Source organism: Drosophila subpulchrella, chromosome 3R (assembly GCF_014743375.2).
Source record: "Drosophila subpulchrella strain 33 F10 #4 breed RU33 chromosome 3R, RU_Dsub_v1.1 Primary Assembly, whole genome shotgun sequence".
In the NCBI taxonomy this organism is placed as follows: domain Eukaryota; kingdom Metazoa; phylum Arthropoda; class Insecta; order Diptera; family Drosophilidae; genus Drosophila; species Drosophila subpulchrella.
This window is the reverse complement of record NC_050609.1, coordinates 17,314,199-17,326,313: the sequence shown is the minus strand read 5'-3', so window position 1 is coordinate 17,326,313 and position 12,115 is coordinate 17,314,199. Positions and strand designations below refer to the sequence as shown.

General features: G+C 46.3%; 9 protein-coding genes across 9 annotated transcripts; 3 read left to right on the top strand and 6 right to left on the bottom strand.

Annotated features, from left to right (window-relative positions):
- The first annotated feature begins 311 nt into the window (after positions 1 to 311).
- Positions 312 to 1,536, top strand: LOC119558005 (charged multivesicular body protein 2a). The gene is made up of 2 exons (XM_037871116.1): positions 312 to 734; positions 794 to 1,536. Exons 1-2 carry the CDS (start codon positions 422 to 424, stop codon positions 1,255 to 1,257), a joined length of 777 nt encoding a protein of 258 aa, XP_037727044.1. The 5' UTR covers positions 312 to 421; the 3' UTR covers positions 1,258 to 1,536.
- A 161-nt stretch (positions 1,537 to 1,697) lies between these two features.
- On the bottom strand, positions 1,698 to 2,843 carry LOC119558014 (UMP-CMP kinase). Its single transcript, XM_037871128.1, has one exon. The coding sequence runs from the start codon at positions 2,728 to 2,730 to the stop codon at positions 1,978 to 1,980; it is 753 nt and encodes a 250-aa protein (XP_037727056.1). The 5' UTR covers positions 2,731 to 2,843; the 3' UTR covers positions 1,698 to 1,977.
- A 354-nt stretch (positions 2,844 to 3,197) lies between these two features.
- On the bottom strand, positions 3,198 to 4,365 carry LOC119558021 (DNA replication complex GINS protein SLD5). The gene is made up of 3 exons (XM_037871142.1): positions 4,212 to 4,365; positions 3,694 to 4,147; positions 3,198 to 3,633 (listed from the first exon to the last, which is right to left on the bottom strand). Exons 1-3 carry the CDS (start codon positions 4,320 to 4,322, stop codon positions 3,512 to 3,514), a joined length of 687 nt encoding a protein of 228 aa, XP_037727070.1. The 5' UTR covers positions 4,323 to 4,365; the 3' UTR covers positions 3,198 to 3,511.
- A 220-nt stretch (positions 4,366 to 4,585) lies between these two features.
- LOC119562910 (pre-rRNA-processing protein TSR2 homolog) lies at positions 4,586 to 5,318 on the top strand. The gene is made up of 2 exons (XM_037876053.1): positions 4,586 to 4,744; positions 4,809 to 5,318. Exons 1-2 carry the CDS (start codon positions 4,619 to 4,621, stop codon positions 5,268 to 5,270), a joined length of 588 nt encoding a protein of 195 aa, XP_037731981.1. The 5' UTR covers positions 4,586 to 4,618; the 3' UTR covers positions 5,271 to 5,318.
- Positions 5,301 to 5,818, bottom strand: LOC119562912 (phosphatidylinositol N-acetylglucosaminyltransferase subunit P). Its single transcript, XM_037876056.1, has one exon. The coding sequence runs from the start codon at positions 5,783 to 5,785 to the stop codon at positions 5,309 to 5,311; it is 477 nt and encodes a 158-aa protein (XP_037731984.1). The 5' UTR covers positions 5,786 to 5,818; the 3' UTR covers positions 5,301 to 5,308.
- Positions 5,712 to 6,270, bottom strand: LOC119562913 (EKC/KEOPS complex subunit PCC1). Its single transcript, XM_037876057.1, has 2 exons — positions 6,114 to 6,270; positions 5,712 to 6,054 (listed from the first exon to the last, which is right to left on the bottom strand). The coding sequence occupies exons 1-2, from the start codon at positions 6,146 to 6,148 to the stop codon at positions 5,751 to 5,753; spliced, it is 339 nt and encodes a 112-aa protein (XP_037731985.1). The 5' UTR covers positions 6,149 to 6,270; the 3' UTR covers positions 5,712 to 5,750.
- A 264-nt stretch (positions 6,271 to 6,534) lies between these two features.
- LOC119562911 (60S ribosomal protein L34) lies at positions 6,535 to 7,502 on the bottom strand. The gene is made up of 3 exons (XM_037876054.1): positions 7,479 to 7,502; positions 7,222 to 7,293; positions 6,535 to 7,159 (listed from the first exon to the last, which is right to left on the bottom strand). The coding sequence occupies exons 2-3, from the start codon at positions 7,284 to 7,286 to the stop codon at positions 6,742 to 6,744; spliced, it is 483 nt and encodes a 160-aa protein (XP_037731982.1). The 5' UTR covers positions 7,287 to 7,293; positions 7,479 to 7,502; the 3' UTR covers positions 6,535 to 6,741.
- A 125-nt stretch (positions 7,503 to 7,627) lies between these two features.
- On the top strand, positions 7,628 to 9,531 carry LOC119555827 (tRNA (adenine(58)-N(1))-methyltransferase catalytic subunit TRMT61A). The gene is made up of 3 exons (XM_037867450.1): positions 7,628 to 7,855; positions 7,911 to 8,369; positions 9,158 to 9,531. Exons 1-3 carry the CDS (start codon positions 7,687 to 7,689, stop codon positions 9,493 to 9,495), a joined length of 966 nt encoding a protein of 321 aa, XP_037723378.1. The 5' UTR covers positions 7,628 to 7,686; the 3' UTR covers positions 9,496 to 9,531.
- On the bottom strand, positions 9,436 to 10,754 carry LOC119555833. The gene is made up of 2 exons (XM_037867463.1): positions 10,486 to 10,754; positions 9,436 to 9,874 (listed from the first exon to the last, which is right to left on the bottom strand). Exons 1-2 carry the CDS (start codon positions 10,752 to 10,754, stop codon positions 9,538 to 9,540), a joined length of 606 nt encoding a protein of 201 aa, XP_037723391.1. The 3' UTR covers positions 9,436 to 9,537.
- Positions 10,755 to 12,115: the final 1,361 nt, after the last annotated feature.

Genomic DNA, 12,115 nt, shown 5'->3' with positions numbered 1-12,115 from the left:
TGAACACAATATATGAATTAATTTTCGGTAGACTAATTTTATTCATGTTCTAATTTTTAAAACACATTTTAAAAAGAAATTGTACTATTTCTGAAATATATTTTAAAACGTTTTTCTTCTTAACTAAATACTATGAAAATAATAGACAGCTGATTTCAGAAATGCCTTTCTGTAACCACCTGTTGTCATTGCAATTTTATAAGATATCCATGCAGTGAGAACGATTTAAAACTCAAGTGCACCGGCACATCTTCTTATACCAATTAACCATTCGCCCGTAAGCGCGTACACGCCTTAACCACCTCACAGTCGCACCCACCCTGCGCTTATTGTTTTGGTTGATGAGTAATCTTTGAGAATCTCTAAGAAACTTCGTCATTCCTTCGCAATTGGATCTAGTAGTTAGAAAACATCCTTGAAAATGGACTGGCTATTCGGCAAGAAGATCAGCCCCGATGAGATGCTGCGCAAGAACCAGCGGGCGCTGAACAAGGCGATGCGGGACTTGGACCGCGAGCGGATGAAGATGGAGCAGCAGGAGAAGAAGATCATCGCGGACATCAAGAAGATGGCCAAGGAGGGCCAGATGGACGCGGTGAAGATCATGGCCAAGGATCTGGTGCGCACACGGCGCTACGCCAAGAAGTTCATGCTGATGAAGGCTAACATCCAGGCGGTGTCCCTCAAAATCCAGACGCTCAAGTCACAGAACACAATGGCGCAGGCCATGAAGGGTAGATATTGGACAAAAGGCTCATCCATAGCTTCCTAACTTGTTATAACCCCCATCCAGGTGTCACCAAGGCCATGCAGAACATGAACCGCCAGCTGAATCTCCCGCAAATCCAGAAGATCCTGCAGGACTTCGAGAAGCAGTCGGAAATGATGGACATGAAGGAGGAGATGATCAACGACGCCATCGACGACGCCATGGAGGATGAGGGCGATGAGGAGGAGACAGATGCCGTGGTCTCACAAGTTCTAGACGAACTGGGCCTGCAGCTGGGCGAACAGCTGGGAGATCTTCCCTCCGCCTCGGGTTCCCTGTCCATAGCAGGCGGTGTTGGTGCCCAGAAGGGACCACAGGCTGTGGCCGCCGGCGGAGTGGGTGGCGGAGGAGCCGCTGGAGGTGGTGGCGGAGCAGGAGGAGGCGGAGCAGGGGCATCTGGAGCTTCCGGCGGCAGTGGCGCCTCATCGCCCATGTCCGATGCCGATGCGGATCTGCAGGCGCGCCTGGACAAGCTGCGCAAGGACTGAGCTACTCCCAAGGACCACTGCCTGCCCGTTTTATATAAGAGCCACCTACTCCACACCCGTTTGTATATCCCAGAAAGCGAATGTTTGTGATTTTGCTTCCCTGCGTGTTTGAAAAATCGATGAGTAATTACCATTTACGAGCTATCAATGGGAAATACTAGGTAGTTACATAAAATTCGCAATACTTGTTACTTTAGAGCTATGCAAAATTCGATATTTTAAAAGTTGTATACATTTCATGCCTGTCTTTAATAAAATTAAGCAAGAGGAATTGAGAAAGTTATTTGATTATATTTTCTAAGGTGTTCAGTTGATAAATTTAAACTTTTAAACAGCTGCTCTAATATCTAGATAAAGAAAAAACACCTTTTCAAGATAACACCTGCACACACATCGCTGGTAAATAATATTTCGGTTAAATACAGTATATGAACAGGTGATTTTTATTGTTTCTGTTTATTGCCTTCCAAATGTTCTAACTAAAAATTAACTTTCCACAAAATCAATCAATTTTCTTAACTTCAATAATTCCTGTATACCGACAAAGATGTGTACCTCTTTCCCTAATTAAGTATACTTTTCAATGTATCTTTTACCTTATCGGGGCGAAGAAAAAGTAACTTGCATTACTATTAACAAGCGTATATATTTGGAGGAGTACAAATGAAGAGTAAAGAGATAGCACACTACACACAGAGAAGCGGAATATGAGCATGACATCTAGAAGCCGCTGGCCAGGAATACCCTCTCCACCTCGCCGAAAACCGCCTCCGCATCCGGACTGGCGTCGATCCGCTTCACCTGGCCGGCGCCCTCGAAGAACTTGATGATGGGCAGCGAGTCGTTGTTGTAGGTGGAGATGCGCTTCTTGAGGCTCTCCATGTTGTCGTCCGTCCGCCCGGAGCCACTCTGACCCCGTCCCAGGCACCGCTGGACGCACACATCCTCGCCGCAGTCGAAGAAGAGGACGAACTGCATGTCCACCTTCTCGGCCATCTGCCGGTTCCACCCGTCCAGATTATCCTGATTCCTGGGGAAGCCGTCGATGAGGAACCTGGACTTGCCCGACGCCTTCATGGCGTTCTCCAGCAGCGAGCACGTGACCTCCACGGGCACAATCTTGCCGTTGCGTATGTAATCCTCTATCAGGGTGCCGAACTCGGAGCCCTCGCGCGAGCGCTCCTCGCGCAGCAGATCCCCGGCCGAGAGGTGGGTGAACTGGAAGCGGTCCACGATCTTGGAGCACTGGGTGCCCTTTCCGGCTCCTGGGCCGCCCAAAACGAAGACAACCTTTGGCTTCTCCACGCTCATGCTGGCGAGTTTGTAAGGTGGTTGACTGGCCTTGCTGGAATGTCGCAACTGCAATGGCTGCGTCAGCTTTAGGGGTGCTTGCTTGTTTGGGGGGAGTAGTCCTGCTCCTGCTGGTGACCTATCTACCGCTCTCAGTGCCGTTTGCGCCAAAGCCCGCCACATTGACGACTGAACTCGGGAATTTCGGGGCTAATTGAGTGCGTGGTTCGTGTGTATAGCCGCATTCACATACAAGTACACCTCACCACTGTTCTTCCTTCCACTGGAAACGTAACACTCTGTGACGTCACGCACAAGCGCAGCTGTTCGGAGAGAGAGAGAGCAGGCGTTGACCAACACTGGCCACGGTGCCGGCTTTCGCGCGGAAGCGCAATTTGAATGGCACTTTTGTGCAGTTTACTTCCGGTTTTAAAAGTTTTTACACTATTTTATATTAACATAGTCAGATATTTAGATTTAAAATTGAATTTTAATGTCTGTTAAATAAAGTATGTAATGATTGTTTTTTAACTCCTTTTTATGGGGTTCCTATTGTATAACTCATTTTTGTAGTCCCCATAAAACTAACGATATGTTTCTTTCTAAGTACTTGGAAAATATTTATTTATTTATTTATTTATTCTCAGGTTAAAAGGCAATTGAGAAATTACCTATAACCTATGCTTTTTAATGTAGCTATAGCTACTGTGGCCTTAAGCTACGTTTGTTGTATTACAATTTACATTTTTACATTTAGACTTGGAAAATATAATTTTTTAAGTAGATCGCAACAAATTTAATGATTTGCTTCATAAACTGCAAAAACTCTCACATCAAGCATTAATATAAAATGTAATTAATTATAGATCTCTACGGAAGTTCCCCATTTGACCTGTCATAAGCTTAGCACTCATTTTTTATGGATTTTTTTATTATAATGTACTTTACCTGTTAACTAAGCCTATTAAATTAACTGCGCCTGGTTGTTCTGTATCAAGTCGGCCACTAGTTGGTAGGGAATAATGTGCTGGGAACCCGCGGCCATGTCCACCTCCTCATCATCGACGCCCACGATCACGGCGGGCACTGAAATGGGAATCATCATTAAGGAATGATAATCTTAATAAGTTAAAAAAGGATAATTACCCGCCACATTGGCCTTGAGGAAGACATGGCTCATCAGGTTGGGCGTGACGATCCTCTGCTCGGCCTCTCCCCTCTGCTGGTTGGGCATGTACTGGGTGGCCACCTTGTGGAAGTACTCATCCACATTGGCGGCGAACTCCTGGGCGAACTTTGTCTCCTCCGGAGACAGGCGCTTGTCGTCCGGTTCGCGACTCGCCTCCTGGTTGAGGATGTGCTGCGTGAAGGTCTCGATCTTCTGAAGGCGACACCGCAAATAGCTGGCCATTATGTAGCGCACCCTCTCCAGCTCCATGGAGTGCACCACCGCCCGGAAGTCGTTCTTGTCCAGGTCCCGCATCTGCTCCTCCATGTGGGCCACCTGGGAGACCATCAGCTCCAGCATGTCCGTCTGGCTGGGCAGGATCTCGGGAGCACACATCTCATTGATCCAGGCCGTCTCCAGGATCTCCAGAACCTTGGGGAACCGGAAGGGGGCTAGTTTATAGGGTTTCGAAGGACTCCCTGTATGTCTTTCTCACCTTCTGGGCTGTGATCTGCTCCATATCGTCGTCATCCTCCTCCTCCAATCCTGCTCCATCGCTGACATCGATTTCCAGCTGGGTTTCGGGTACATCTTCAACATCCGACATGGTTTTGGGTTTATTTGTTTATTTTGGTGCAGTTTTTGGCGCAATGTTGCCGGCTCCTAGAGAATGTCATAATTATAATACTTTCGACGACTTGCAACACTGTTTTAAGTATGTTAAATATAATCCATTTAATTAAATAAACACTGAATAAAACAGGTATTTAAAATATATCTTTAAGACTTAACCCATATTAATATACTTTTTAAATATAATATTTATTACTTTGTTAGTTATTCCCTGCGAATGCCACACCGCCCCGTTGGTTACTCCCTGCGAATGTCACTATTCCGAACAGCATGGCAGCCACAAAACAAACCGAGTTCCAAAAGAATTTCCGCCTGATTGTGGAGAAGATCTTCAACCACTGGCAGGATCTCCGGCTGGCGGTGGAGCATGGCATGGGCGGACGCAATGGCCAGCAGGTGGGTTCACACATCCCCCTGAAATGGGCTCTCTTCTAACCTAATCCCGATGCATCCCGTGCAGGTGGCCATAGAAATCATGGACTACACCTACCAGTACTGCATTTCGAATGAGAACATCACCCAGGGTGAGCTGCAGGAGGTCGTGGAGGAGCTGATGGACCAGGAGTTCAACACCCTCTGCGACGACGACTCCATCCCGGAGATTTGCCGGAATCTGCTGCGCTACAAGCTGCTGGCCCAGCAGAATCAGTATCCACAAATAGAGGCGGAACTGAGTAAGCTTCCTGCGGGCAAGGAGTGGCTGCGTCCCGATGTGAAGATCACCTACACGCCCATTGAGGGCGATTCCTCCTCCGATGAGGATATGGACGACAATGACGAGGAGGATGATGATGAAATGGGTCAGGATGACGAGGATGCTCCCAGCAGCAGTGGCCGGATGACCCGCTCGCAAACGCGCAAACAGCAGGCCCAGGAATTCGTGGAGCCCGAGGACGGCTGGACCACCGTGCGAAGAAAGTGACTTTCTTTTGGATTATTAAAAAGCAATCTGTTAGTTTTTTAGTTGTAATACGCTGTATTTACTTCCTGAAGATCCAGAAAACGCAGTGGTGCAATGGGCGCCCTTGTCACAGGCTGGTGGAAGGTCCTGCAGAGGTTGCAGTTCACTGGGGAGAGCTTCTTCGTCTCGGATTCCTTGCTCTCCTGACCCTCTTGCAACTGCGACCAGGAGGTGAACTCTGTGCCCTTGGGCAGAACCAACTTGGGGTCCACCACGGAGGCAATGGCATCCACATTCACAGTCATCGAGAGATTTATAGCCGGGTAGATGAGGAAGGCAAAGAACCAGGCGAAGACCAGCACCAGGAAGGGCACAAAGACGGCGAAGTACTTGTCGGGCAGATAGGAATGCAGGCCGAATTCCAGGGGTAACAGGGCCCAGGCCACGTAGACGAGGAACAGGACGGTGAACAGCATGTAGAAGGCGAATCCATAGATGGCCCTATGCGGAGTCGGAGCCGGACTGTGCTCCGGCATCGTCCTCGTTGCTGGCGGGGATTGGCTTGTTCTCTGGGGAGTCTCCAAACTGCTTGATGGTGTCCTGGCAGAGGAGCAGGCTCTCGAAGAAAGAGGTGATGGCGGTGCGCAGGCTCTTCACTTGGTCGGCTTGGAAGTGGACGACCAGGACATCGCCATCCAGGCTCAAAGTTTTCTGCACAAAGTTCCGACGCGGCTCCTGGTCCACACTAAGCACTCTGTAGGCGATCTCGGCCAGGCGTGGCGTCTCAAACGGCACTCTTATTGTGCTGATAAGTACTATACTGGTTATTTCATTTTAATTAATTTAATTTATATTAAAACTCACGATTCATTTGGTTTATTTGCTATTTGTGGCATCATAAAAGTTTTTAGGCAATTTGCAGTGGCTCACATGTCAGTGGAAAATGTGAATGGCAAACAGAGAAGAAGAAGACAGTGCCGCTTGTTTACCTCGTGAACAGCTGTTTTTTAATTCAAACTGTTTTTGAAAAATCCAAATTTAAAAATAGAAGGCGTATTATTAATATTTAAAATGTTTAACTTAACAGATAAATACCTTTATCTTGCCTACAAATTCGTTGATCACATTTATTTATGATTAAATTCATATAAAACCGGTTTAACAAGGCTAGTTTCAAGTTTTTATCTTGCTGATTTAACTTTTTAGCCATCACATTATATGAAAGTCTCCAACAATAAATATTCTTTGAATATTATATATAGTAAAAATAAGTAACTTGCAAAAATTGGTTGGTTGTTAAACATTTTTTATAAAAAATCATCTGATGGTTTGGTTCTGAAACTATAAACTGCTTTTTGAGTTAGGAACAAAGCTAATATCACTCTCACTATCAACTGAGGATTAAAAGGTGTTGGTAACGTGTCCAGTTTGTGGTTTATTTATTACAAAAAGCAGTCCAAAATCAGATCCCCTGGGTTGGTGGGTCAGGGGTTTACTTCTTGGACTTGAGGACGCCCTTGGGGGCGGGCTTCCTGCCGACGGCCTTGGCTCCGGGCTTTCCGGCCGACTTTCCCACCGGCTTCTTGGCGGCAGCCTTGGCCTTCGCCGGCTTCTTCTCCACCACCTTCTTGACGGGCTTGACCAGAGCCTCGCGCTGGCTCTTCAGCGCCTTGACGATCTTCTGCTCCTCGATGAGGAAGGCGCGGACGATGCGCTCGCGCAGGCAGCCGTGGCACAGGACTCCGCCGTAGGTCCTGGAAACGGTCTTCAGGCGCTTGGACATCCTGGGACGCTCGCTGGGCCTGGACGGGGTGATCCCGTGCAGCTTCTCCTTGCACTGGCCACAGCGTGGAACAGTGGGGTTCTTCTTCACGTACTGGTACACCAGACGGCCTCCGGGAGTGCGCACACTGTAAACAAATGGGATATAACCATTGTAATCCTGGAGATCTATCTAATCTCAAATACTCACATGCGCCTCTTGTTGGAGCGGGTGTTGTACGACAGACGTCGCCTCAAAGTCAAACGCTGCACCATTTTTAGGCTGCTATTCCATAATACCGCCCGGAATATCCAGTAATCCCAAACAAAACATGGAAAAGATCAGGAAACATAGGTATAATATCATAAGTGGTTTGTTGGTTCATATTAGGTATCTCTTAGCAGCTGTATCTTAGCTTTTTAAACGCTTTTTGCTATCAAAATAGTTACTAAAACTAAAACACAAACCTCTCCGGAAATCAAAAGAAGGAAGAAGAGCAGCTAGGGGTGGAACCAGAATCGATGATACTATCGATACAAGCAAAACATCATCATGCTTTACCCCTGGTAAAATATAACGACTGCCTGTTGATTGTCTCAAACTCCCATCTCTAGAATTTAAACACGCGCTTATTTTGTAAATAAACCTGCGTTTTGTAGTTTTTTAACATAAAACATGAGTTTTCTGAAACCCAAGACCCACATAGAAAAGGGCGACGTGGTGATACTATACCTAAGTGTTAGTTCCATGCATGCCATTGAAGCAGTGCCGGAAATAGTCAATAAAAGAGGAGAAACCATACCGCATATCTTTCAGACAAACTATGGATCCCTAAAAGTAGAAAGTAAGTTTAAAATTCCTTAATTTTTAGCTTGTTCTAAAAGAAATGTTTGTTACAGATATCATAGGCGTGGAGTATGGAAGCAAAGTGGAGCTCTCCAAGGGCTGGGCCCATGTCCTGCAGCCCACGCCGGAACTGTGGACCCAAACTCTACCCCATCGCACCCAGATCATCTATACCCCGGATATCAGTATGATTATTCATCAACTGGAGGTTCGACCCGGTGCGGTGGTCATTGAATCGGGCACAGGATCAGGATCCCTGTCGCACTACTTCCTGAGGGCACTGAAACCCACTGGGCACCTGCACACCTTCGATTTCCATGAGGCTCGAGCGGATCAGGCACGCGACGAGTTCCGGCGACATGGCATCGCCGACTTCGTCACCGTCTACCATCGGGATGTGTGCAACTTGGGCTTTGGCGAGGAGCTGGACGGAAAGGCCGATGCGGTCTTCTTGGATCTGCCCGCACCCGATCTCGCCGTGCCGCACGCCTTCAAGGCGTTGAAGCTGTCCGGTGAGTGGCCAACATCGCGTTGACAACTAGTTGTCAGCGCCCTTTTGTGGGCAATCCGGCAATCAGGCGGATATCTCTGGTTGGCAGTGATGCCAGGGTACATTATTGGGTTGCCTGAGCTAGGTACACCATGCTGGCGAACATAAGTACCTAGGGGAGGTCCTTAAAAGGGTATCCCGCTTTATAGGTAATCCTCTTTCCACAAAAATTAGTAAGAACAGGCTCTTCAAAGTATAGAATAATTTAATAGGATGTGATAGTCATTCAATATATTGCAAATTCTTTAGAAAACGATAGAAAAACATGTTTTAACTCTTACTACAATGTACCTAGTTAGAAGACATATCATAAAATACCTATATACACCAACACTGTCGGTCAGTCAGTCAGATATCCATCCAGTGAGCCAGAGATCCAGTCAGCTAGTCAGTCGGGCTGCCATTTCACCGTGTTTGACATTGAATGAGCCCGCTTTTGACACTTGATGCGGCCAAGGCAGGCTGACCGGGCGAGTTTGTCATTAGGCGGATGGGAACTTCAATTGTTCAGCAGGTTTGCACCGGACCTAGGTTACTACCACTGCATTGGAACCACGGCTTAAAAGGCAGGCCAATCGAATACCAAAAATGTAGGGAAAGTTGGGCATGCAAGTTTGCAACCACATATATATTTTAATCTTAGTAAAATGTAAAAGAAGAGGTACTATTTTTAAGATTGTAGGTATTTTAGGGCAAGAAGTCTATATACAAATTCGAGTAAACCTGATTTCCTTTTCTCTTCCTCCCCAGGCGGTCGCTTTTGTTCGTTCTCGCCCTGCATTGAGCAGTCGCAGCGCTGCATCCAGGAGCTGACCAAGCTGGGCTTCAACGAGATCGTCTCCTTGGAGGTGCTGCAGCAAGAGAATGTGGTCAAGACCCGCACGCTGCCCGTCATCGATCTGGAGTTCCTTAAATTGCCCAAAACCGAAGAGACGACGACGACGCCGGCAGCCAATGCCGAGGAAAGCAAAGCGTCCAAGGAGGTGAAGAAGTACCTGACCTCCAGCAATCCCCAAACGCTGCCCGGCCACACGGGCTTCCTCACCTTTGCCACTTTGCCACCGAACATACCCAAGGCTGATGAATAAACTTGAATTTCTTTTTATTTGACTACAAGTCCGCAAGCTTCATCATTCGTCGTAGGAGTAGGAGTAGGAGAACTCCTCGAAGAACTTGCGTTCGGTGGTTTTTACGAATCCGCAGTGGTAGCAGCGCTGCTTTCTCTCTTGCTCCTGGTTCTTCCGGTTCCAGGACTTCCGCTCCGGCGCCCAAGGAGTCCGCTGCTCGGGAATGGCCACCTCGGTGCGCTCCGGATTGCCGCTGCAGGTGGGACACCGACCCACAACCGTCGGTTTGGGCAGCGTGCCGTAGATGAGCGGTCCCGGCGGTTGTTTCCCATAAATAGTGACGATTTCCGGTAGACTCGAGTAAGGGCGGGTGGGAAAGAGCTTCTCTCGATTGAGGAAACTGAAATTAGGATAAAAGTTATTGTTGGATCACATCGGTTTATAGCTAGTTTTGTAAAACCTCGAATTTATTTAAATAGTTTTTCTAAAACGATACGAAAATGGGATGTCAGAAATAGCTAGCTTAGCTTTTAATAAGCTTGGTATTATAAAAACCAATTGTAATCAAAATTTTTGAGGCCCTTAAAAAAACATTTTGTAGGATACTTCACCCCTAGTTTCATAGGTAACTTAATTTTCAATAACACTTTATAAAAATCAACTAAAAATTTCAATACTTATCTGAAAAATTTAAATTTGTAAAAAACTGTTGATAGCTGAAAACAAATACCTATTAGTTTGAAATTCCAAATAGCAATACGTTATTCAAAATATGTTTGATTGGTAACAGAACCAAATATGTTGCTAAGGTGAAACACTCAGGGTAATTAATGACATCTGTAAATCATTAAATTAGGTACCAGCTTGAGTATAACAAGTTTAGAATTAAAAGAATTTATATGTTTTTTTTGATAAGGTAGTAAGTTAGTAATGTTAAGAAACGGAGCTCGAAAAAGATCCCCTTTTTGAGTCACGTATAGTTGGTGCTAAGTCCCCCTAAGCCCCACTCACTTGGGCCTCGGCTCCAGCCAGAGGTTGTTGATGCGCTTGGTGCGCATGATGTCGCCCAGCTTCTGGAGGAGCCGCAGGTTCTCCCGCTCGATCTGCTGCTGGCGCTCCCGCTCGACCTGCTGCTTCTTCCACTTGCGCTGCACGTGCTCGTGGGCACGGGGCGTGTGGGTGTCGATGGCCGGACGGGCGGACATGACCTTCTCGCGATGCTGGGCGTACCGCAGCTGCTCCCACGGCTGCTGCAGCAATTTGTCGCGTCGTGAGATCATCTTCGGTGGTTATTCGGCGGACAAGTGTTGATGTTTCCAGTGGTTTCCTACGGTTTAATCCCCTTGTAATCCACCACCACCTGTGTTTGCCACAACAAACAAACGAGCGGCGACGGCGGTGGTGGTGGTGACGGTGGTGCGTCCATAACAACCTTGCCAGGACAACGGACACTCGGCGAATGTTGCACCATCATGCTGGGATTAAGTTCAACAACCAAGCGAATGGGCAGTGGAGGAGCCCAGGAACCGAGGAGGAAATCCAGGCGGCGGCCGCTTTGCTCATCTGTCCGCCGAGTTGTCCATCCGCACAGAGTGACATCTCCAGTGACTCTTGGACTCTTGACTTGCAAATTTGCAGGCCACTGCCAGTGCGATGGTTGTTACATAATTCTGGGCCGGCTTCTTCGGCTTGTTAGGTCCCCAGTTGCCCAGGTTCCCCGAGTTACCGAGTTCCCCGGGATTCCTGTGTAGTAGCCGCTGCTCTTCGCAAAACACCGGACTTTGGTGTGGCGGCAAAAGTTCCTTTCTTCTTTTTCAGCCGCTGTTGCCGCTGATGTTGCTGCTGCTCATATGTCAACCGGCAACATGTTGCATGTGCAACCGGCAACAACTGGTTGCCGTTCTAAATACTCCTCGTTTAGTGTTTTGATGGATGTTAAGTGCCACGGCCCCGTATTGAATTCAATCATTTTGCATCGATTGAAATGGGTTCTCGGTAGTCATTCAGTTTTCTGCTATCCCTTCAAAGTACTTGTAGATCGCCTTTGATCTGGAAAGCCACAATTTGTTTGCTTCCTAGTTGATTAGCTAATAATAAGGGATTTATTGAAGAGTAAACAAATGATAGTTATAAAATTAAATTAATATTTTTCAGTAATATATGTTTGATATTTGTAATGTTATAAATACTTAGTAATAAATATTCTTACTAGTTTTGTTAATATCTATAATATTTGTAATACTATAAATATTCATATTTGCTTAGCCGCTATTATGATTATCTTTCCTTATAACCCCTTACATTCAATTGCCACTTTTAAGATTTCAGATTAAGCCAATCTGTTCTGACACGCAATTCAAAACCAGATTTGGTAACGACTATAAATGAATTCGTTTAATATTTAAATGTAATTCCAGTACTTGATAAAATGATACATGAGTATCATTCCTATTTGTTGAATAAACTGGTAATTCCTTTTAAAAGAATTATTACCTTCGTTTTAATTATTTCATCTCAGTACATATCATTGTTTACATAAGAACTAATAACTCGTTAGTTTCTGTTATTAAAAAAAGTAGGAGATATTTCCTAACAATCGAATCGAATTTAGATTTTCCGCAGTGATATCCGTTGTATTTAA

Excerpts from the sequence above, each read along its gene's own strand:
- LOC119558005 (XM_037871116.1), top strand. The coding sequence starts at position 422 with ATGGACTGGCTATTCGGCAAGAAGATCAGCCCCGATGAGATGCTGCGC. Across the intron at positions 735-793 it reads AATGGCGCAGGCCATGAAGG|GTGTCACCAAGGCCATGCAG; the intron begins GTAGATATTGGA and ends ACCCCCATCCAG.
- LOC119558014 (XM_037871128.1), bottom strand. The coding sequence starts at position 2,730 with ATGTGGCGGGCTTTGGCGCAAACGGCACTGAGAGCGGTAGATAGGTCA.
- LOC119558021 (XM_037871142.1), bottom strand. The coding sequence starts at position 4,322 with ATGTCGGATGTTGAAGATGTACCCGAAACCCAGCTGGAAATCGATGTC. Across the intron at positions 4,148-4,211 it reads AGCAGATCACAGCCCAGAAG|GTTCTGGAGATCCTGGAGAC; the intron begins GTGAGAAAGACA and ends CGGTTCCCCAAG. Across the intron at positions 3,634-3,693 it reads CCTCAAGGCCAATGTGGCGG|TGCCCGCCGTGATCGTGGGC; the intron begins GTAATTATCCTT and ends TTCCCATTTCAG.
- LOC119562910 (XM_037876053.1), top strand. The coding sequence starts at position 4,619 with ATGGCAGCCACAAAACAAACCGAGTTCCAAAAGAATTTCCGCCTGATT. Across the intron at positions 4,745-4,808 it reads GCGGACGCAATGGCCAGCAG|GTGGCCATAGAAATCATGGA; the intron begins GTGGGTTCACAC and ends CATCCCGTGCAG.
- LOC119562912 (XM_037876056.1), bottom strand. The coding sequence starts at position 5,785 with ATGCCGGAGCACAGTCCGGCTCCGACTCCGCATAGGGCCATCTATGGA.
- LOC119562913 (XM_037876057.1), bottom strand. The coding sequence starts at position 6,148 with ATGATGCCACAAATAGCAAATAAACCAAATGAATC. Across the intron at positions 6,055-6,113 it reads GCAAATAAACCAAATGAATC|CACAATAAGAGTGCCGTTTG; the intron begins GTGAGTTTTAAT and ends AGTACTTATCAG.
- LOC119562911 (XM_037876054.1), bottom strand. The coding sequence starts at position 7,286 with ATGGTGCAGCGTTTGACTTTGAGGCGACGTCTGTCGTACAACACCCGC. Across the intron at positions 7,160-7,221 it reads CGCTCCAACAAGAGGCGCAT|TGTGCGCACTCCCGGAGGCC; the intron begins GTGAGTATTTGA and ends ATTTGTTTACAG.
- LOC119555827 (XM_037867450.1), top strand. The coding sequence starts at position 7,687 with ATGAGTTTTCTGAAACCCAAGACCCACATAGAAAAGGGCGACGTGGTG. Across the intron at positions 7,856-7,910 it reads TGGATCCCTAAAAGTAGAAA|ATATCATAGGCGTGGAGTAT; the intron begins GTAAGTTTAAAA and ends TGTTTGTTACAG. Across the intron at positions 8,370-9,157 it reads CAAGGCGTTGAAGCTGTCCG|GCGGTCGCTTTTGTTCGTTC; the intron begins GTGAGTGGCCAA and ends CTTCCTCCCCAG.
- LOC119555833 (XM_037867463.1), bottom strand. The coding sequence starts at position 10,754 with ATGATCTCACGACGCGACAAATTGCTGCAGCAGCCGTGGGAGCAGCTG. Across the intron at positions 9,875-10,485 it reads TGGCTGGAGCCGAGGCCCAA|TTTCCTCAATCGAGAGAAGC; the intron begins GTGAGTGGGGCT and ends TCCTAATTTCAG.